At 43.6% G+C, this 23,133-nt stretch overlaps 1 protein-coding gene across 4 annotated transcripts in view; it reads right to left on the reverse strand.

The window, feature by feature from the left end:
- ITPR2 (inositol 1,4,5-trisphosphate receptor type 2) overlaps positions 1-23,133 on the reverse strand; it is a 341,154-nt gene that overhangs the window by 45,629 nt on the left and 272,392 nt on the right. For all 4 annotated transcript variants that reach the window (XM_034782924.1, XM_034782916.1, XM_034782942.1 and 1 more), the window contains exons 46-48: positions 10,590-10,697; positions 7,445-7,637; positions 1,893-2,018 (exon numbers count right to left, since the gene is read on the reverse strand). In XM_034782924.1, the coding sequence (XP_034638815.1) occupies positions 1,893-2,018; positions 7,445-7,637; positions 10,590-10,697 (427 nt within the window). The remainder of the gene's footprint in view (positions 1-1,892; positions 2,019-7,444; positions 7,638-10,589; positions 10,698-23,133) is intronic.

Below are 23,133 nucleotides of genomic sequence, written 5' to 3' on the forward strand. Positions count from 1 at the left end.
TATTGTCAGTAAATCTCTAATTACATTTACAATTGCCTGGAATGATGGGATTTAGAAAAGTGAACTGCACTGTCACTGAAACCACTCGATTATTGGGGCTGCTTAAACTAATACTAGACATGCTTGCAGTTCAAACTAAGTGTTAATACCTACTGATTGCAGCCCAGAGGATTTTACAGAGTAAAATTTTCAGATTTGCTAAATATGTCTTAGTTTAAAAGGTTTAGTTTTAACTCTTTACTTCTTCTGTTATTCTTTATGGTCTGGAACACATACATTTGAAACAAATTTAGACTTTAGAAAATTGAGAGCACTGGAGACTAAGATCTTCTCTGTACAGAGCAGGTATATACAGGAGGAATCTCAGCTCTAAAAGCTTCCCTACATAACCCTGCTGATGTGCCTGCGCTGTAACCTGCAGAGACCACCTCAGGGGGTGAAAGGGCAGTTCAGTCTCCCTGCCAATCCACTTTAATCCTTTGCCTCGCTGTTGAGTCTGTACCAGACCCATTTGTTTGTGCCAATTATGGCAGTGATGTTTGGGAAGAGCACATGTATCTACTAGACCCTGGACTGATTCCACCCACTCTAATCACATGAGCCATCAGATGGAAGTGACTTTCAGTCACATTACTAATTGGACTGGATGTGAACCAATGACCTAGAGGTGAATGGCTCTCTATTCCGTTACCAATCTCTTGAGTCATCCAGTCCTCTTTATCCCCATTAAGCATGTTTAGGCTACAAAAACAAGTCTACGGTAGTCATTTGATGGAATATATTATTCAATATATTTCTTATGATGTATGATGAAGCAGAGGCAAAAATCACTGCTTTTAAATACATCATTGCTTTTTTTTAAATCTACTAAATCTATCATTTGCAAATGATGTGTTATTTTATCCTTATAAGCACAGCAGTCAAAAACTGACAAATGAAACATATTTAAAATCATTTCATTCCATATCACGCTCTCCTAAATGGCCACTGAATATTTCCATACGTTTTCAAAGAGATGCAGATGATTGACCCGATCCAAAACCCTCTGACATCAATAAAAACCTTTCCATTCTCTGAGGCATGGCTTATATTCGAGGCTTACATTTTAAAACATATTCTCTGATGTATGGCAGTGTTGCTTTTTTTTGTTTCGCAAAGAGTCCAGATTACACATACAAAGACACAAGAGAGAATTAAATAAAACTTTGAATTTCTGCAAAAAATTTGAGGCGAGAACAAAAAAGTTTCATGTTTTTCACAAATTTATGACTCTGTGATTCCTTTGCCAGTATTGCAAATTTCTTTTTTTTCCTTAATATTCATTTAGTGATTTATATAGCACCCAAATGTCTGCTAGAGGTTTTTTTCTGTAATTCTGGTCACCAATATTGTCCTTTTCATGGGATTGATACCAAATACCACATTGGCAACTGCCCAAACCCCTAGCAGCAATTAATACTATGTCTAACAATTCCAGCACATTTTTTTCCCCATGAGATTCCTACAATATTTAAAAACACACCATAGAATCAACTCATATTATAACATACAACAATGTTCAGGAGAAAATAAGTCTATTTAACAGGATTTTCAGCTGTGCCTGTGATTTTGGGTGCCCAACTAGAGACATCTTATCAGAGCCTGATCTGCAGAAAGCGCTGAGCGTCCTGCCTCTGAAATTCAGGTCCCATTAAGGTGTCCCAAGCTGGGAATCCAAAATGACTAGTGAACTCTGAAAATCTTAACTGTGCTGATTATGTTATTCAAGAGCTTTGCAAGAAGGAGATTCACAGGAATTGCTGTTTAAGATGCAGTGATGTAATGGCTTGTGCTGCTTTAAAATTGAAAATGTTCACTAGTATAAGAAAAAAAAAAAAAAAAGGATCACTTGCCTTCATCTCCATCATCTCCAAAGGGGTAGAAGAGAGCAACTGCTAAATTGATGAATACAGCCAGGTTGAAGGAAATGCTCCCCCAGAGGGAGATGTGTCTGGAGAACCAGAACAGGGCTGGGTTATCTAGGAAGGAGAGAAAAGCAACATTGGAGAAATGAAAAGGAGATGCATGAGCTTATGAGCAATGGCTTCATGCAAACAAGAAAGGCAGCTTAATGGAGAACAGTAAAGTAAAAAATAAATATTCAGGATCCATAATGAACTCAAAAATTAATACTTCATACAGGTTTAATAGTCCTAGTATATTCTATTTACATGGCACTTTTCCACCCAGAAGGATCCTAGTACTCTTTATTCTAAATTATGACCCTCTGGGGCTTACTAATGAGAGTTTTACCTATGTTAAGTTTGGAGGCCTGGACTTTTTGTGAAGGAATCATGTCACTGGACACTGAAAGGAGAGGGGAAATCTGTGGACAAATGGCTCCCTGTATGCTGCACTGGAGTGGAGGGAAGAGGATGTTTTGGTCAAAGATACTGGAACACAGACCCTCCCTTACAAAAATGCAATGGGTTTTTTTATGACTTTACAGAAGAGTCAAGTCTTTTCCAAATGACCCACTGAAACCACATAAAATCACAATTTACCTAAGGGAGAGGGGAAGGCTCAACCCTGCCAATAAGGTTCTAGGGAGTCTTAGTATTTTACATGCAGTGCTCAGGCTTCTAAGTCCTCCCTCCTAACCAAATAGATCTGTTCTACAGTAACTCCTTGCTTAACGCTGTAGTTATGTTCCTGAAAAATGCTACTTTAAGAGAAATGATGTTAAGCAAATCCAATTTCCCCATAAGAATTAGTGTAATTTGGGGAGGGAGGGGGGGGTGTTAGGTTCCAGGGAAATTTTTTTGCCAGACAAAAGATTATAGATAGATAGATAGACACACACACAGTAGAAGTTTTAAACAAACAATTTAATACTGGTCATAGCTATGATGATTGTGAAGCTTGGTTGAGGTGGTGAAGTTAGAGGGTGGAAGAGGGAGGGATATTTCCCAGGGAATGCCTTGCTGCCAAATGATGAAGTAGCACTCGGCTGAGCCCTCAAGGGTGAATACATTGTTGGTAATGTAGCCTCACACTCTACAAGGCAGCACGAATGGAGAGGGGGAGAGAGAGAGAGAGAGAGAGAGAGAATGTGAGTGTGGTGCATTGTCCCTTTAAGTACGCTGAGCCACTAAGTACACTGCCTTTTTAAGTAGACCATCAAGTTGAGATAGCAGCTGCTGCCAGCAAGCTGCCTCCGTCCTGAGCCCTGTCGTGTCCCCCACTTCTCTGTGGGGTAAAATAGCAGGGGACCAGAAAGGGGGGGGGGGACACCCTGACATTAGCACCCCTCTTTCCCCCCACCCAGAACCTTGCACAGCAAGCAGGAGACTCCCAAAAACAGCACCAAGGCAGAGGGCAGGAGCAGCACATGGCAGTGGTGGGAAGGACAGCTGAACTACCGGCAATTGATAGCCTGCTGGGCGGACTTAGGGGAGCAGGGAGCTGATAGGGGGGCTGCCGGTCCACCCTGGTTCCAAGCCCCCATCAGCTAGCTGCAACGGGCTGCTCTTCCTGCAAGCAGTGGACAAAGCAGGTGGCTGCCAAACAACACTGTAAGGGAGCATTGCGCAACTTTAAGCAAGCATGTTCCCTAATTGATCAGCAACAAAACAACGTTAACCAGGATGACTAAGTGAGGAGTTACTGTATTTTGGTAATAGCGCCTAGAGGGCCTATCTTAAGCCAAGGCTCCACTGTGCTACAGGGCTGTACAAACACAGTTAGAACATGTCTACACTGCAATTAAACACCTGCTGCTGGCCAGTACCACCAGACTCAGGCTTACAGGGCTCCGGCTAAGGGGCTGTTTAATTGCGATGTAGATATTCGGGCTCAGGCTTGAGCTCTAGGACTCCACAAGGTGAGTGTTGGAATCAGGGCTGGATTAACTTTTTGTGGGCCCAGCGCCAAACATATTTGTGGGCCCCCTTGGAGAATGATTGTAAAAAGGGCTGGGGGCAAAAGCACAGTGGGGAAGGAGTTAGGGTTGGTCCCTGGAGCAAAGGGGCCAGGGGTAAACTGCAAGTACAGCAGGGCTGGGGAGGGGGTAAATAGGATCTCCCCCCGCCCCTGCCTACATAGAGCAGGTACCTACCTGGTTCTAGCCCATTCTCTTCGTCTCTCTCTGCACTGAGCTGTCCCTCCTCCCACAGCAGCAGGACAGGTTCTCTTCTAGCCCTCTGGGGTGGGAGGAGCGGAGGCTAATGTGGTTACTCCTATAACTGGACTTTTAGTTTCCCGTCAGCACTGCTAACCGGACACTCAGGTCCCGTTTTCTACTGGAGTTTCCAGTCTAAAACTGGATACCTGGCAACAGGGCTGCCAGAAAAGCCTGAGTGGTGGTGGTGGTGGTGGTAAGCAATCTTTTTTAAGCCGGGGGGGGGTGGGAGAGGAGAAAGCAAGTGGTGGGTGAGCTAAGGAGTGGAGAGGAGCTAGTGGGCAGGGCCATGTCTGCTGTACTGCCCAGGTAGGTTGGAGACTGTGGGGATCAGCTGACACAGTATTCCCAGCCCAGGTGACGTGACAGCCAGTGGTGGATTTAGCGTTAGTGGGGCCCCAGCCCAGTGCTCAGCTTCATTTTTGGGGCCCCTCCTTGGGACCCAGCCAAGAAAAAGAACATTCTCCCTTATCTCCCCCCGCCCCTGTTTTTTAATTCTTTTTTTCTTTATCCTCCTCCTATAAGTAATCAAGTACATGAAAATAAAGTGAGGTACCTTGATTGTCCTTGAGTCTAACTTATTTTTCCACAGACCACTTGAAAATCGCGGAGGGTCTCGACGGACCACTTAATGATCTTTCCAAATATTGTTCATGCCATTAGCTAACTATTGTAAAGCGCTTTGGATAAGAGCGCTTTATAAAAAAAAAATTGTAAAAAAAACATTGGGGTGAGGGGTCTGGCCAGGAGCTAGGGTGATGGAGAGGGCTCAGGGCTCGGACAGGAGGTTGAGGTCTGGAGCGCTTACCTGGGGCAGCTCCTGTTTGGTGCGAGGGGTGCAGGTGGGAATGTGTGTGTGTGTGTGCAGGAGCTCCTGTTTGGTGCTCAGGGTGGGGTGAGTATGTGGGGGGGGGCTGGGTATGTGTGGGGGGTGCAGGGCAGGGAGCTGGGGGAGTGTGGGCAGTGCAGGGGTCAGGGTGGGCAGAGGGCTGGGGTCGTGGGGGTGCTCATGGCAGAGGGCTGGAGGGGGTATGCCCCAATTCCAGCCCCTTCCCCGCCTCTTCTCCTCCTCCTCCCCTGAGTGGCAAGCGTGCTGAGGCTCCGCTCTTCCCCCTCCCTCCTGCCTGCAAACAGCTGATCGGCGGCAGGGAGAGGGGGAGGGGAGGGAACGTAGCACCCTCCAGGGAAGAGGCCGGGCAGAGCCTGCCCTGCCGCAGCAGGAGACGGCAGCATAAAGCTTCTGCCCCCACAGGAGAGAGCAGGGGGAAGAGGGCAGAGAAGAGTGGGCCGGGCCGGGGCCCCTTTGGACTGTGGGCCTGGCGCCATGGTAAATCCAGTACTGGTTGGAATTAACATTTTTGAAGTATATCTTAATATATGGTATTTAAAAATCTCTAAAACATGTGACATTTAACTATTTGAAGATTATGTATTTCTCAGGAAATTATAAAAAGACTCCTAGAGTGCTCTGAATTTCCTGTGCGCATGAAAAAGGCACCCTTGACCTTCCTGGACCTTTCCGCCAGCTGTTGGGCTTCACTTGCTATCATACTATTGAAAGTGACTAAGAACATAGCTGACTCCTAGAAACAGACAACTCCTCAAAGTGGATCTTTTTGTCTCAGAGTAAGGTTGGCTTTAATTACCCACAATTAGAGTCAGCTCAGACTAAACATTAAGATTTCACTTGTGGTAAAATTAGGCTGTTAACTTCTGGGTTTTAAGGATCTGGAGCCTTTGCATGAGGCCTTTCGAGCAATGCAGCATTGTACGATAACATAGCAACTCAGACACTGGGGTAAAGATTAAATAGCACTTGCACGTATATTGCATTTTCAAACAAAATAATAGGAAGGCTTGTTAAATATTCCCCAGATGAAAGGAAATGTGGGAACTTCTCTTTTGGATAAAAAAACCCCCAAAACCTAATTTATGCTTGCTTAGCATTACAGAGGTCTAATCCAAGTCTGCACTCTCTCAGACAGTGGTTAGGGGCTTTTGTTTGTTGGTGTTTCTTTTAACTGGGATTCTAGTCCTACTTTGTGAGCAAAATTATTTTGAAATAGGAACTACAGCCTGAGAATTAAATTCACAAAAACTACAACCCAACGTCATGTTTTCAGTGGTGGTAAAAGCTTCAAATTAATTCATTCCACTCTGGCGAGCCAAATCCTCCTGCAGTTCTGCCCATATCTGGTATTCTTCACTTCCTTCCTAATCAGTTGTGTAATGTTGCTGTGAATTGTTCAAGAGCTACTGTATTCTACCTCTGAGGCATCTGCATTTTAATGGTGGGTGAAGAGATCCTTAGATATCTATAGCTATATCCCACTTCCTTATCAGGAGTTGGTGAAAAGACTGGATTTACCCTGGAAGGTTCACAGGGCTGCCATCTGCCACCTCCTGAGATGGTAGAAGCAACTTCACTCCTACGGGAGGTCAGATGGTAGCACCACTTCTGCCTCCCCTATGAATTCCATCCTGGTGGAGTAGCTCTAAGTTCTGTGTGGGGTTTCTGGGAGACACACCCATGGAACCAGCCAGCTTACCCTTTGTGTTCTAGCCATGTCCCTTCTGAAACTAGCGCCACCCACTTCCTTGCCTGTGCCAGCAGGAGCTGTGCCCTCCAGTGGAATGGGAGCTGTAAACAGGTTGAGTAGGTATGTCCCCTTGACCAAGGAGTCACAGACTGGGTTCTGCTGGGAATTAATCCAGCTGGATTTCTGTAAATTGCTTTAAAAGATGCTGGGATGCAAAGTACTATTACTAAGAAAACATTCTCCAGGAATAGTAAATAATGACTCAGTGCAAAGAGGTCTGGTATAAAAACTGGCAGGGCTCCACTAACTTCATGGGAGCCACATTGTTTTACACCAGCTGAGGATCTGGTCCAAGGTGAAAGATGTTTTCAGTGAATTATATTCAAAAGTATAAGTATACAGCTACACATGTTCTTGTTAAACATTAGGGGCCAAAATTCCATCTGGCATAATTGGGTGCAACTCTACTGTTTTCACCACTCAATTCTGGTCTCGAGAGCCCAGAGATGATTTTATTAGTCACTTTTCCATATTATTTCTTCTTTGTGTATGTATCTCTCTCTCTTGCAGGTGGCACATCTCCAGGGACTTGAAATCTTGGGTGCGGAAAATGTTTTCTTGTAATATCAAAGGGTTTGGAAACAAGTAAAAATGAAAACGTAAAATACTTGCTTGGTGACTTACAGCTTTTAAATACAATTAGACAACCTAAAACGAAGTCCTTGAAACTATAGATAGTACTTACTCCTAATTTTCTTCTGCCATTTCATTTCATTGTACAGATCTTCTGTCTGTTGGAAAAAGTCATTCACTTTGCTCCCTTGTTCATCTCTCTCAGTTGTATTAAATACACGACTTTTGGATTCTCGAGTGAGGAATTCACAGATATTGGGGACAGGGAAGACTATTTGTTCCATGGTTCTATCATGACGGACAATCTGTAAATACAAATATATGTGACAGATTAGAGGACTGGGTCAAAAGAAACCTGATGAGGTTCAACAAGGACAAGTGCAGAGTCCTGCACTTAGGACGGAAGAATCCCATTCACTGTTACAGACTAGGGACCGAATGGCTAGGAAGCAGTTCTGCAGAAAAGGGTCTAGGGGTTAGAGTGGACGAGAAGCCGGATATGAGTCAACAGTGTGCCCTTGTTGCCAAGAAGGCGAACGGCATTTTGGGCTGTATAAGTAGAGGCATTGCCAGCAGATCGAGGGCCGTGATCATTCCCCTCTATTTGACATTGGTGAGGCCTCATCTGGAGTACTGTGTCCCCACACTACAAGAAGGATGTGGAAAAATTTGAAAGAGTCCAGCAGAGGGCAACAAAAATGATTAGGGGGCTGGAGCACATGACTTATGAGGAGAGGCTAAGGGAACTGGGATTGTTTAGTCTAAAGAAGAGAAAAATGAGGGGGGATTTGATAGCTGTTTTCAATTACCTGAAAGGGGGTTCCAAAGAGGATGGATCTAGACTGTTCAGTGGTACCTGATGACAGAACAAGGAGTAATGGTCTCAAGTTGCAGTGGGGGAGCTTTAGGTTGGATATTAGGAAAAACTTTTTCACTAGGAGGGTGGTGAAGCACTGGAATGGGTTACTTAGGGAAGTGGTGGAATCTCCTTCCTTAGAGGTTTTTAAGGTTAGGCTTGATAAAGCCCTGGATGGGATGATTTAGTTGGGAATTGGTCCTGCTTTGAGCAGGGGATTGGACTAGATGACCTCCTGAGGTCCCTTCCAACCCTGATATTCTATGATTCTATTCCGTGTGTCTTTCAGGGTCAGAGACTTCTCAATCATGCTGTGATTCCCTTCTGACTCAGAGCTTGCTTTTATTTACAAACTGGTGTCGAACTAATTTTAAAAATTTCAATTACACCAACACACTATATTAAAAAACACTTACCTAAGTAATTTATATTAAAATTGTCTTTGCCTTCAAAAACCTGCCTTAAAATGAGGTTATACAGGTGTGCCTCAAATAAAAAAAATCTAGATCCAAGTATCCCCAATCTTTGAGGACGTTCCAAATCTGAGCCCTACAAACTGCCCCCATATTTATAATAAGCTAAAGCAAAACTCAACATCCAAACTTTCCCAGACTTTAAAGAGCTTAGCATTTGGATCAAGAACTTAATTTTGTAGCTTGAGCCCATCTCTATGAGGTTGTAAATCATGAAAGGGGCTATGCGAAAGGAGCACCTTGTTACTCAGATAGTGCCAGTTCCTACCTGCCTTTATCTGCTTACTTGACAAAACCCAAGATATTGCTACTATTAGCTCTTCAGAATCAACAGAGCTACTTGAGAGTGAGCTGGATTCCATTCCATTAAAACTATTTGCTGAATCTGACTGGAGCCTGTATTACTGGTGAAGTAGTAATAGGCGGAAAACACACATTGGATCTCAGATCCCAGGTTTTTTGTAGAGCTCGCTATCCCAGAATCATCATTTGACTTACAAATTGAACAAACTGGGTATGCTGAGCTGAGAGAATATAAATCTGGAACTCCACAATTGGCCCAGCTCTGGAAAACCACTCCCTTATTTCAACAGAAGTAGTGTTGGGCTCAGAGTCATTTACATCCTCTCTTTCAGGAAGCACCCAACGCTGTGGCTGTTTTGCAAAAAATTGCCTCATCTCTCCCTTCTGAAATGGTTTGATATTTAAGAGCAATATATTTATGTATGTTCACCTCAAGGATAGCAAAACTGTGTGTGTGTGTGTGTGTGTGTGTGTGTGTGTGTGTGTGTGTTAACACACAATGAATGTAGTACTGTCCATGGGTGAGCTGACCCTTTAAGGGAGTCCTGGGTGACACCTCACCTGTACCTCTCAGTCCCAGGGTCATGTGATGGGGGCCTACGACTAGCAATTAGGCCAGCTGGGGGGATATAAGGGCAGCCTAAGTACAGTCAGGAAAGAGAACCAGAGGAGCAGGAGGGTTGTGAGCATGATGCTCCACAGCGAGACACCTGCATGAGACCCACGGTGAGAGAGGATTTGTGAAGGGGCTCTCCATAGGCTTGGCTGATACCTCCTGCCACAAGGGGCAGAGGCCTGAAGAGGAAGAGGCTTTAGGAAATGCCAGGAGCAAAAACTGGGTTTGGGAAGGAGCTAGTGAGCCCAGCAGGAGCTGACAGAACTTTGAAGAATGGGGAATGTATGGCTTTCATTTAAGATGACAATGAACTGTGATTTTCTTTTAATAAACCAGACCCCAAGAAGGATGTGGTTTGACATGAGAGTCTACGTGCAATTACTCACCCTTAATCAACTAGATTGTCATAGTTTCCAAATAACAGCCCTGCGCACCTTGCAGGCACGTCCCCTTAAAACTGCCACCCTTGAACTCTACACTTTCTACTACCGCCAAAGTCATGAAATATTTTTCCATCCAACAGGTGAATGCTGTTCACAATACGGAAAGGAGCTGATGAACCAGACCCACCTCATCCTGTTAGGCAAAGACTGCACGGAATCTTCACACCATTTCAAAAACTTCTTTTTAACCACAGCCAAAATTCTCATTTGATCCATAAACCTCCTTAGCTTGAAAAGCAGGGTTTATGTGACTGACGTGCTACTATTCTTGTCTCTAAGACACTGCTGCTATCCCCAGTCGTCATTTCCATAACAAAAAATGTTCCGTATCCAACAGGGGAGCAACAGTAGGACAATTGTTTGAAATACACCAAGCCAATTTTAAAGAATATCCAGGCCTTTTTTCCCTTCCCCAGTATGATATTACTCAGCTTTTTCCCTTTCAAAATAAGCTACCCTATTTAAATATGTTTTGTTCTTCACGAGAAATCGAAATGAGAAGCTCTAGTAGGAAGCAAACTGGCCTCAGACCACAATAGTTTCCCTTTTGGTGAGCAATTCTTTACCTCAATTTGTGCTGTGTGATTGGCATAGTACTTCAAGGCTTCATCTCCTTCATCTGGATCAGACCCTGGCTTCAGCATCTGCTGCAATGTTTTATTGTGGCGAGCCAACTAGAAAAAGACGACATCTGATTTATTTCCTGTTCTCTGGTTTACCATCTCCACTTACACCCACCCTCCAAACATATCCCAATGGGCGTCTTTCTGTAAATAATAACCCAAAATGCCATTTGCTGATAACCACATAAATAATTTGGTATTAAAAAGCCAGTTTAAATAAGCAAGTCTTCAGCTAAGTTTTACGAATGCCAACTCTGCCAGCAGTCCATGTCTTTTTGGAGGGCTTTTCAGAGACACCAAAAAGTTAGAACAGCAGCACTGCCCAGTTAAGTTCAGATACAACATCTGCATACCTTTGACAGTGCTGCTTTTCCAAAGTAGGTAATTACATTCTAACTTTCCCCCATGATTTCAAATGGATAAGTTATTCTTCAATATGCTGTTGTGCGGTGCTCCTGGTCCTGTTAAATAACTGATGTTTTCCTACCCCAGAGACAGCTGCATCTCCATGTTGGGCAAAATGACTCATATAGTGTATATATCAGGGGTCGGCAACCTTTCAGAAGTGGTGTGCCGAGTCTTCATTTATTCACTTTAATTTAAGGTTTCATGTGCCGGTAATGCATTTTAATGTTTTTAAAAGGTCTCTCTCTATAAGTCTATATATTATATAACTAAACTATTGTTGTATTGTAAAATAAACAAGGTTTTCAAAATGTTTAAGAAGCTTAATTTAAAATTAAATTAAAATGTTGACCTTACGCTGCTGGCCCACTCAGCCCGCTGCTGGTCTGGGGTTCTGTTCACCTAGGTCAGCAGCGGGCTGAGCGGGGCCTGTGGCCGGGACCTTGGCTGGCAAGGGTCCAGCAGCCAGAACCCCAGACCGGCAGCGGGCTATGCGGGGCCGGCGGCCGGGACCCCAGACCGGCAGTGGGCTGAGCGGCTTAGCCCGCTGCCGCTCAGGGGTTCCATCCACCGGCTCCTGCTGGCTGGGATCCCAGCTGCCGGACCCGCTCAGCCTGCTGCCAGTCTGGGGTCCTGGTCCTGCCCATATACAGTGGGTACCTACCTTCTCCCTGGTTCTGGCCCATTCTCTTCCTCTCTCTCTGCACTGAGGTGAGGGTGGGAGTGCACTGAGCTCAGGGCTGGGGGTGAAGGAGCAGGCTGGGAGTTGGGATGTAGGGTCTGGCCAGGAGCTAGAATGAGGGAGGGGACTCAAAGTTGGGGCAGGAGATTTGGGTGTGGACTGCTTACCTGGGCAACTCCCATTTGGTGCAAGGGGTGCAGGTGGGAATGTGTGTGTGTGGGGGGCAGTGCAGGAGCTCCCGTTTGCTCAGGGTGGGGGTGAAGATGTGGGGGGGTGCACAGGGTGTGGGGGGGGACTGGGTATGTGGGGGGGTGCAAGAGTCAGGGCAGAGGGCTGGGGAATGTGAGGGGGTGCAGGTGTCAGGGCATGGGGTGTGAGGGGCCTGGGTATGTGTGGGGGTGCCAGAGTCAGGGCTGGGGTTGTGGGTGGGGTGAAGGAGTCAAGCAGAGGGCTGGGTGTGTGTGAGGGGAGTACAGGGCTCAGGGCAGGGGTCTGGGGTGTGTGCGGGGCTGCAGGGCTCAGGGCTGGGTGTGTGTGAAGGGGGTTCAGGGCAGAGGGCTGGGTGTGTGTGTGGGAGGTCAGGGCTCAGGGCAGGGGTCTGGGGTGTGTGCAGGGCTCAGGACAGAGGGCTGGGGGTGTGGGGTGCTCACAGCAGGGGGCTGGAGGGGATATGCCCCTATTCCATCCCCCCTTCCCCAAGGCCCTGCCCCCACTTCTTCTCTGCCTCTGCCGGGAGCAGCAAGCACCCTCACTTCACTCCTCCCCCATCCCCTCCCTCGCAAGGGCCATCAGCTGATCGTCCGGCAGAGAGGGAGGGACGGAGAGGAGGAGGAGGGGCAGGAACCCAGCACATTGCGGGAAGAGGCAGGGGAGCCGGCAGGACCAAGATTCTGCCCCCTGCCCCCGCGGGAGGGAGGGGGGGCGGAGGGTGGAGAAGAGCGTGCTGGGCCAGGCTGGGCAGGATTTTTAATAGCACGCTGCTGCCTGCCGTCTTTGGCACGCGTGCCATAGGTTGCCAACCCCTGGTATATATTCAATAAAGTACTTTAGGTCTTGTTAGATGTTTAAAGGTCTTCTGAAATGCAAATGGTTTGTTGTTATTGAGACAACAGCAAATAGACTCATGAAGTTATAGTACAAGTCCTTTACCTAATGAGAAGCTTGAACCTAATTTTAAAAACTGATGAGCTGCTATGGAAGATGGCAAATAGCTCTTTTGTAGCAGTTTTCATCAATAGATCTCAAAGCGTTTTACAAAAGAAGTCAGAATCGTTAGCCTCATTGGACTGATGGGGAAACCGAGGCACAGGGAGGTGAAATGACTTGCCAAAGATCATCCATCAGGACAGTAGCAGATCTGGGAACAGAACCCAGTTCGCCTGAGTCCAAGTCCAGTGCTCTACTAAGGGGGCATAGTACAAGACTTAAACCTACCCTCCTCAAAGTGACTGATGTAACAAGGCTGTAAACTGGCGATGATCATTACAGAATGTAGTTTGGAACTCTAAGCGCCAACGCTATCAGATTGTTAATTTATTTAGATTTTATCGCCCCAAAGAGGGGCAATAATCCATTCTAGCAGTAACACAGGTGTGAACAAATGTTACACTATCTGTGTCTGAAAAGGATAGCTTATTGCTAGGCTATTAGGATATTTGCAAACCTCATCCCTCCATTTTTTAATCTAATAACAACTCATATGTATGCAATTTATCCAATACATTGAGGTTGCCAAGAACCAGTGGACAAATTGAATTTATTCTTAATCTGGGAACGTACTTACAAAGTAAAAATGACAAATATTAAATGATGCATCAGAAAATAAGAGAATGGGAAAAAAACAAACAAAAACCCAACCAGAAAAACGTATTTCCTATGACTTTGTGGTTGAATAAAATGCTGTTCTGCCCCTAGGCTGGAGCTTTGGAATTTCTACACTGGATCAGCTCACTGGTCCATCTAGTCCAGTTCCCTGTCTCTGAAAACAGTCAGAAGCAGATATTTCAGAGGAAGATGCAAGTAATTACACAGTAGACAATTATGGAGTAACCTGCCAATAGGGAAAATTTCTCCCCCATCCGTCAATCAGTGGTTGTTTTATGCCACGAAGCAGAAGGGTTTAGATCCCTTATGCATTTTTTTATTCTAATACAACTGTGGATATTCTCATTACTCATAGTTTTACACAGATTTTAAGGCCAGAAGGGACCATTGTGATAATGTAGACTGACCTCCTGCATAGCAGCCATAAAACCTCATCCAGTAATTTCTAGAGCAAGCCCATATTTGCTGTTTGAGCTATAGTATATCTTTTAGAAAGCTATCCAGTCTTGATTTAAAGCCTTCAAGTAAAGGAGAATCCAACATATTCCCAAGTAAATTTCAGATCTTCCTATGCGCAATAAGATCTGGCCTCAATGATATATTGTGGAAATGAGTTCAACAGGCTACATGGGGGGTCGCGAGCTGTCAGCCTCTACCCCAAACCCTGCTTTGCCTCCAGCATTTATAATAGGATTAAATATATTAAAAAGTGTTTTTAATTTATAAGGGGGGAATCACACTCAGAGGCTAGCTATGTGAAAGGGGTCACCGGTACAAAAGTTTGAGAACCACTGCTCCACACCATTTATCATGCTGTATATATCAGTATATTGTCCTCTCTTGTCTCCTTTTCAAATACAAAGGGAAAAAAACCACTCTCTCCTCATACAGAAGTGTCTCTGTGATTAAATAATTTTTTATTTCCCATCTCCAATGGCCCTCTATTTTGGCTGTACCTTTAATTTGAGACAGAATGAACACAACTGAAGAGAGAACTGCTTTGGGTGATGAATTATTACCAATAGAAGCAAATTTTCATCTTGCTCTAATACAGAAAAACTTTGCCTCTTTATTGACCATTTTCCTCCACTGTTAACCATTAAGAATTTCTTCTCTATAATAGAAAAAAAGTTGGAAATTGGTTTACAATTTCTTATGACTGAAAGTCCAAGTCTTAAAAATGATGCTGGTTTGCAGCAAGATGTGACTACTAACCATCTATAAATTCACCAATGTCCATCAACATAATGAAAAGCTTCACTTATAAATGTATTAGAACATGCACTGCCACAGTATAGGAAATGTTTCATACCAATCATGTGAACTTTCAGAATATAGCACTTTCCTTTTATTATAGTTGTGTTTTAAACTTTTCACATTTTACTGTAAACATATCCCATGATACGTATCAATAACTGAAGCTCAGATTAATCATAGAATCATTTGGGCTAAAAGGAACCTCTATCCCATTTCTTCTGTGCTGTGACAGGATTGACTGTTTTATACCCAATCATTGATTTATAGATGGATATCAAGTGTAGCCTTGAATATCTCTAGTGATGGCAATGAGTCACTGTGTCAGGTGAACAGAAATACTGGGTACAATAAATATATTAGCAGATCATTAATGGTTTTGAGAAATGCAGTCTCAGAACCAATTGAAAACCTTTATATAATTCATTATCAGATCATTGTGCATGCGAAGAACATCCAGGTTCTCTGAAAACTTGGGCAAACAAAGGCTTTGACTACACTTGGTTTAGACTGCAAGCACTTTGGGGCAGGGACCGTCTTTTTCTTCAGTGTTTGTACAGTGCCTAGCACAATGGAGTCCTGAGCCCTGACTGGAGCTCCTAGGCTTTATAACAACAACATTTGGGATTCAGCAGGCAGGGGGCAGCAACCTTAAAGCTGTAGGAGAGCAAATCTGAGTAGGACTGAAATGAGGGTAAACTCAACTAGTATAAATGGTGGCTTTTCTTGTCCACTCGTGGGGTTTACACTGGTGCAGCTACACCGTTGTGACTGACTGCTGAATGGGGTACTGACAAGGCCAAAGTTAATATTGGAGAGAGGCAAAATGATCTGAAGAGTAGGTTTGGGATTTCAACGATGGTCTGAGTGCTGCTAATAAAGAACATTCTTGAAAGACTGGGAAGTGCTGACACAATTTAAGGAGCCCTGACAGAGCAAAAGGAAAATCATTTTAAAATTGTGCACCGTGGTTCGATGTAACATGTTCTTAGTCACACACAATCTCAGTAGTCATAGGATTGTTGTCTATCTATATCCTTCTGTTGTCTTGTCTAGATTGTAAGCTCTTTGGGGGCAGTGGCTGTATTTTTGTTTTGTCTTTATACAGTGCCTAGCACAATGGGGTACTGGCGCATGACTGGGGAGCCTGGGCATTAGAATATATATAAAATATAATTATAAAATGAACTAACACATGGTACTGGCAACAACCTGCCAAGGTCCACATTTAAAAGATAGAAACCCAATAGGAGAGAGAGAATAAAGGCAAGATAGCACAAGTCTCTTACTTTAACAAACCATAACATTGTCTATAGCTCTATCTTCATGCCTGTACATTTGTTATGTAAAGAACTTACAGGGCCAGATGCATAAAGCACTCTATGCCAGCAGCCCTTGCATCCGTGCAGAGCTTTCCACAGGATCAAGGCCATAGTAATAACAGTGATAATGTAGTCACAAACTGATAACTTAAACAAAGAAAGTTTGTGTGGTATGGAGTGCTGATACAAAGCACTGGAAATGTATTTTAGGGGACGGTCCTGCATTGGCATGTAGAGGGAATGGTCTTTTCCATCTCTAACTTCTGTGATTCTATTATACAGCAAACCAGAGTTTCCCAGAAGTGGGGCATGCCCTCCAGAGTTAGCCAATGGTGGTGCATGGGTAGACTTCTCCATTTTTTGCAGGGGGTGCGAGGGGAGGGATGGGGGTGTATAGCAGCTGCAGAAGGTGTATGAAATAAGATGGTTAGACCTTAGCAAGTTGCATGAAAGGACACACTGGTCAATTTCCTGAAGGGTTATTAGCTTTCAGGACTTTGGAAAACACTGCAGTAAAGTGTCAAAACAAAATATGTTTTGTTTTACATCAAGATATCTTTGAAGAAAAATGCAGTTATTTTAATGTTATCAAATCAAAAGTGATTTAAAATCTGTTGAAATTCATATGGTTTATTGAGTTGAGATACCAGATTGTCTTGCAAACAGAAAATGTACATTGAAAAATTGTTAGGAAAATGATATTTCAGAAGTAGTTTTTCACCTTCCATTATCTTCGTAAAATAAACACTTCCACACAGTCAAGCATTGTATGTCAGCTCCTTGTCCTAATTCATTAACCTTCTGGGGTTGCTTGAGAGCACATTCTTTCTCACTGGCATGTGGGGCCTAATACAGCACCCAGTGAAATCAATTGAAAAATGCCAATTGATTTCACTGGGTTTGGATCCATCAGGTTCTAAAGGAGGTTTGGTGAGGTGGGAGGGGTCATATAAATAGGTGTTAGAAACAACAGGTTGATATAGATGGTGGACGTGAGTCTCAATTTATATTATAGTTCCTTTATACCACTATAGCAAAACAAATGTGCAAAAGTGAATGTAAATATAATTTATGCCAACTTTAAGGCCCCTTTCCACTGCCAGAAGGGTGTAAAGGGGCTTTGGTGTTAATGAGAGTCAGGCCTGGTATCTTACCAAATAACTGGGTAAAATGTCTTGAGTTCTTCTGAGAGAGTCAGTTCCCTGGAAACGTGCTGAATAAAAGTTTTGTAGATTTTATCTTATATGTTTTAATTCCTGGGGAAGAGTGCTTTAAACTCTGGCTTGAGTTCTGAAGGAATTCAAATATAAAATTGCAGAACTACTAACTGTGGTAGGTAAGCTATCACTTAAATCAGCCTCTGTACCAAGTGACTGGAGGATAGCTAATGTAATGCCAATTTTTAAAAAAAGATTCCAGATGCGATCCTGGTAATTATAGGCCAGTAAGCCTAACTTCAGTGCCAGGCAAAATTGGTTGAACCTACAGTAAAGAACAAAAGCATCAGACACATAGATGAATATGATTTCTTGGGAAAGAGTCAACACACCTTTCGGAAAGGGAAATCATGCCTCATCAATCTATTAAAATTCTTTGAGAGGGTCAACAAACAGGTGGACAAGGGTGATTCAGTAGATGTAGTGTACCTGAACTTTCAGAAAGCCTTTGACACGTTCTCTCATTAAAACCTCTTAAGCAAAGTAAGCAGTCAAAGCATAACAGGAATAGTAATGGAAGGTCCTCTCATGGATCAGTAACTGATTAAAAGACAGGAAAGAAAGAGTAGGAATAAATGGTCAGTTTTCACACTGGAGAGAGGTAAATAATAGGATTCCCCAAGGATCTGTACGGTGACCAGTGCTATTTAATGTATCCATAAATGATCTGGAAACAAAGTGGCGGCAAAGTTTGCAGACAATACAAAATTACTCAAAATAGTTAAGTCCAAAGCTGACTGTGAAGAGTTATAAAAGGATCTCACTAAACTGGGTAACAAAATGGCAGATGAAATTCAATGTTGATAAATGCAAAGTAATGCACGTTGGAAAACATAATCCCAACTATACAGACAAAATGATTGGGTCTAAATTAGCTATCACTCAAGAAAGAGATCTTAGAGTCATCATGGATTGTTCTCTGAAAATATCTACTCAATGTGCAGCAGCAGTCAAAAAAACGAACAATGTTAGGAACCATTAGAAAAGGGACAAGTAATAAGACAGAACATATCATTATGCCACTATATAAATCTGTGGTATACCAACCCCTTGCATACTGTGTGCAGTTCTGGTTGCCCTATCTCAAAAAGGTACATTAGAATTGGAAAAGGTACAGAGAAGGGCAACAAAAATTATTAGGAGTATGGAACAGCTTCCATATGAGGTGAGATTAAAAAGATTGGGACTGTTCATCTTAGAAAAGAGGCGACTAAGGGGGGATATGATAGAGGCCTATAAAATCATGAATGGAGTGGAGAGGGTTACCTCTTCACATAACACAAGAACTAGGGGTCAGCCAATTAAATCAATAGGCAGCAGATTTAAAACAAACATAAGGAAGTACACCTTCACACAAGGCACAGTGAACCTGTGAAACTCATTGCCAGGGGAAGCTGTGAGGACCAAAAGTATAATTGGGTTCAAAAAGGAATTAGATAAACTCCTGGAGGATAGGTCCATCATAGGCTATTGGCCATGATCGTCAGGGATGCTACCCCATGCTCTGGATGTCCCTAAACCTCTGACTGCCAGAAGCTGGGACTGGGTGACAGGGGATGGATCACTCAATAAATTGCCCTGTTCTGTTCATTCCCTCTGAAGCATCTGGCACCAGACACTGTCGGAAGACAGGATGCTGGGCTAGATGGACCATTGGTCTGATGCAGTCTGGCCATTCTTATGTTTTTAAACCAATACAAACAAAAACAGCTTCTGTGTCTACAAGTGTTTATAATTTAGGATGTTAAGAAATATTAAGAAATTATATTATAAACTGGAAACAATTCTCCTATTTAAATGATTCATAAAACATTTTCATAGTTATTCCACTGGTTATCAGACTGTGTTGCCAACCTACATAACACTAGAATTTATCCAGGGTGAAAGGGATCAAATGAGAGCAGCAGAGTAAACTGCATAATCTCAGATCTGTCCCACCTTGCTACTGCAAAAATGCTCCTGCAGCTGTGAGTAGAAGCAGATAGATCCTTGAAAGCTGCTACTGCTTGTGCACTGCCTCTTAAAGAAGAAGGCTCTAGGGAACAATGTGCAAGCTATCCCTTTCCCCCCCCCCCCAGCCCTCTTGGTAACTCAACAGAGCCACCAAGCTGCATAAGATTTGGTACCACAGCATCACCATTGATGGTCCCTCCTGCCAATCCAAGGAACATTTAGCTTTCTGCTGAGAGATAGAATGAGGAAGAGGAGCCACTGAGGAAAGGAACCAGAGAGACAAAAAGGACTACAAAACAAAACAAAAAAAAGAGTAAAAAACAAGATAAGAAAAAAACAGAAAAGGACAGGAGAGAGAAAATGACGCACAGGGTGATGGGACATGGGAGCACAGGGGTGCTCATAGGCCAATTCATTGTATATGGGAGAGATAAGACTGAGCGCCGTTAATGAAGAAAGAAAGAAAAACTGAAGTATCACCTTAAACATAATTAAGCAGAAAATTTTATTCCAGCTGGCTCTGATAAACAGTAATGATGACTTCTCAACTCCCCATGTTCCAATAGGAATTGAACAGAGCTTTCACCAATGCACAGGACAGCTTCCTTTCCAAAAGTCATTACAGTTTCATAGAGCAACACCTTTGTACTTTACTGAAAGCAAACAATCTGTTAACAAACATTGGGAACAGCTGGGATTGGGCAAAGGGAGACCCTAGAATCAAGTATTAAGAGATTTTCATTCAGATGATTATACAGTATTTAGTAGTTGAAAGAGTTCAGAGCCAATCTTCCCCTGGCAGCTTGTGATATCAGCCAGACACTGGAAGTCCAGGCTCCTTGGATTCTCAACTGCTGACTTTCCCAGACTTCTTGTGTAACCTCTGACAAATCACCTAACCGCTTTGGGCCTCCGTTTCCACATTTGTAAGATGGGAATAAATTATCTAGCCTACAAGGTAGGAAGAATTAAAGCCTGTGAAACACTGACATTCTCACATGAGAGACACTACTGTAGTCAAGTACAAATTATTCTTGTTATAATGTTTGTAACACTCTGAGCATTTTGAAGTCATGTTTCCTCTGCTTCTTTTATGCCTGATGAGAGCAGCATGAAGACCAGGAAAAATTATTTCCACATACTGCAGTGAATTAGAAACCCAACTGCAAATTGTCTTATTCATCACCCCTTTTACTAGCAAAGTTTGTGGGAAACTATTTTCAGGCCCGTAGCTAAAATTTGTTTCATGACAAAACAAAATTCACTTGTGGAGGAAGTGTGAGTATCAGGCCGTAGCATAGCAGCCTTCTTAGACTAAACTCTGTGAACTATGTGAGTGAAGGAGGTGGATGGGATGCAAGAGGGAAAGAACTAGGAGATGAAGGAGGAGCAAAGAATGAATGAGGGGAGGTGGAGGACGAAGAGGAGTGGAGACAGGACTGGGAAGACCCCCTCCTTACCAATGGGGGGGAGGGCTAATTCACAGCCACTGTAAGGGGAAAGACCTCAATCACTTGCAACTTCTTTGAGAGGCCAATGAACCAAAGTGCCCAGAATAAGTGGACGCTACGGGCTCATCTGAAAGCCCAGTACACTGAGCAGCATCCAGCCAGCAGAAAGCAGTGCCCACCCCAAGCAGAGGTAGGTTCCTACCCACAGGATTCCCCACCTAAAGAGTTGAAGAGCTTCGCTCTCCTCCTCATGAAGGCCACCAGGACAATATATTAAAAACTGGAGAAAAGAAAGCATCGCCCTTCCAGGAGCTCTCAATTCTATTGCTTGAAAGCATGTTCCTCTTTTGGTTTCTTTTCTTATTCTAAGCAGAAGTAGAATGGGAAATAGCACTTCTCTGCAATCTCTCGATCTACAGCTGTCCAACAAGTAGAGTCTAAAAAAAAAAGTAATTTAAATATCCACACAAGCAAAGCAGGCAGCTGCTTACTACCCTGCTCTTTTGGGGGCCCCACATCCTCTCTAAGTCTTGGGATGGCCTTGCCGCCTTCTACAGCCGTGGGACTGGAAGCAGAGGAAAAAGGTTACTGCCAGACAACCTCCTCTGCTCTGGCAGCAAGACAAGTGCAACTTATGGCATGATATCTCCTGCTTGGGACCATGCTCTTGTTCAGGTCCTCCAAATTATATGGCAAATCCTGTTCGTATCCCAACCTCCTTAACAGGTACTTCTCAAAGCACAGAAAACTACTTCTTGACAAAAGTTTTCTTGCCCAAAGACAAATTGGATTAAAGTGGACAACAGGCAGCTGAGCCCTGCAAAGAGAATTCACAACTGTCCAAACTCACTCGCCTTTTTCTATTCACCAGTGGGGATTGTTATGCACATACTGGAAGGTGAGGCAGGAGTGGGGAGTTGACCACGTGAAAGAAAGGAGCAGGAAAGCAGACGAGATGCTTCTTCCAGCAGCCAGTATGGCACAGCCTTCCCACTATTTTAAATAGTGCTGCTGGACTTTTGCCTCATCCGTCCACTTAACAGAACAAAAAACAGAATAGCTGTTTTCAGGGCTTGGTAATGGGGAGAGGACTAGGCAAAACAAAATGTGATGATATTCCCTTTCCAAATCCCACCTCTTTACTGCAGTCATCTGGACAATATTTGAACCAGCCAGCTATGAATTAGCAGCATATGCTAAGAAAGCAAAGGAAAGTGAGCGGTCGAGGTGCAACCTTCATCCTAGACAGACACATCTTAGTCCTACTCATCAGATATGAGCTATTGGTGTTAGCCAGCAACTAAATGATGATCAACAGATAGAAACATAGAAAGAAGAGACTGGTGGGCAACTGATGCTCACTCTTGGCAACCACAGCAAATCAATGATGCAGGATGTGCCAGCCTCATCTCAGCAGGTGATCCAGAGGAAAAAATCATCCTAACGTCACTAGCCATACACCAGGTGGAAAAACTGGACCCCAGTTTGTACAATCCTATGCATGAGAGCAAAAGCCACCATGATTAAGTGTCTGTTTCTACCCTGAGATACTACTGGTGTCCTACGTAATTTTCCATCTTATTCTTGATGTAAAGAAAACGTAGCCAGCTGTTAAACCAGAGTTTGCAAGCTGGAAATTTCAATATGATTGCACTCCCCACTAAAGGGCAATAACCCCATTTTATGCAAGTCCTTTGCAGATCACCTGTAACTCACGAGTCTCAGCTCAGCCTCTGATTTAAGACTTCATCTATGGCAGTATGGTTACAATTCAATACTGTGTATATTTATATTATTGCCTCTGCTGCAATATAAACAATGGCAGTGGTATATTACATATATTTTTGTGCAGACAATATTATGCACTGAGGTTTATGGTAACAAAGTGCAGTCCACTTTGAAAAGTGACTCAAAAATGGTGCTGTGGGGTTCATCGTTTATTGTCTCTCAAAGACTTCTGGATCAGATTTGTTCACTTTACAGGTAGAATGATTTTCTCCCCATAACTCTCATCTCTGCAAACTCAGCCTGAAAGCTGAGCAGTGTTCTTTCTGGTTCAGATATTGCCACCAGTAATGAAGATTCTGCAGGATAAGTGCTGCCCTTCGTTACACTGTTACTGGCAGTATGGCTTCAGTGTAACCGAGAGCAGAACATGAAGGCAATGGGACAGATTCTCAGCTGGTACAAATCAGTGTAGCTCTGTTGACTGCAATGGAGCTATTCTAATTTACACCAGCTGAGGATCTGGTCCAATAAGGAACTGGTCCTGCAGTAGGAACTCAGCTAAAAATTCTGCTGGTGAAATGGGAGCCAGAAGAAAATCCAGCTCCTTCTCCCAAAAAAGTAACAAACTATCTACTTTTGTCACTAAGGTGA

Source organism: Trachemys scripta, chromosome 1 (assembly GCF_013100865.1).
Source record: "Trachemys scripta elegans isolate TJP31775 chromosome 1, CAS_Tse_1.0, whole genome shotgun sequence".
Lineage (NCBI taxonomy): Eukaryota > Metazoa > Chordata > Testudines > Emydidae > Trachemys > Trachemys scripta.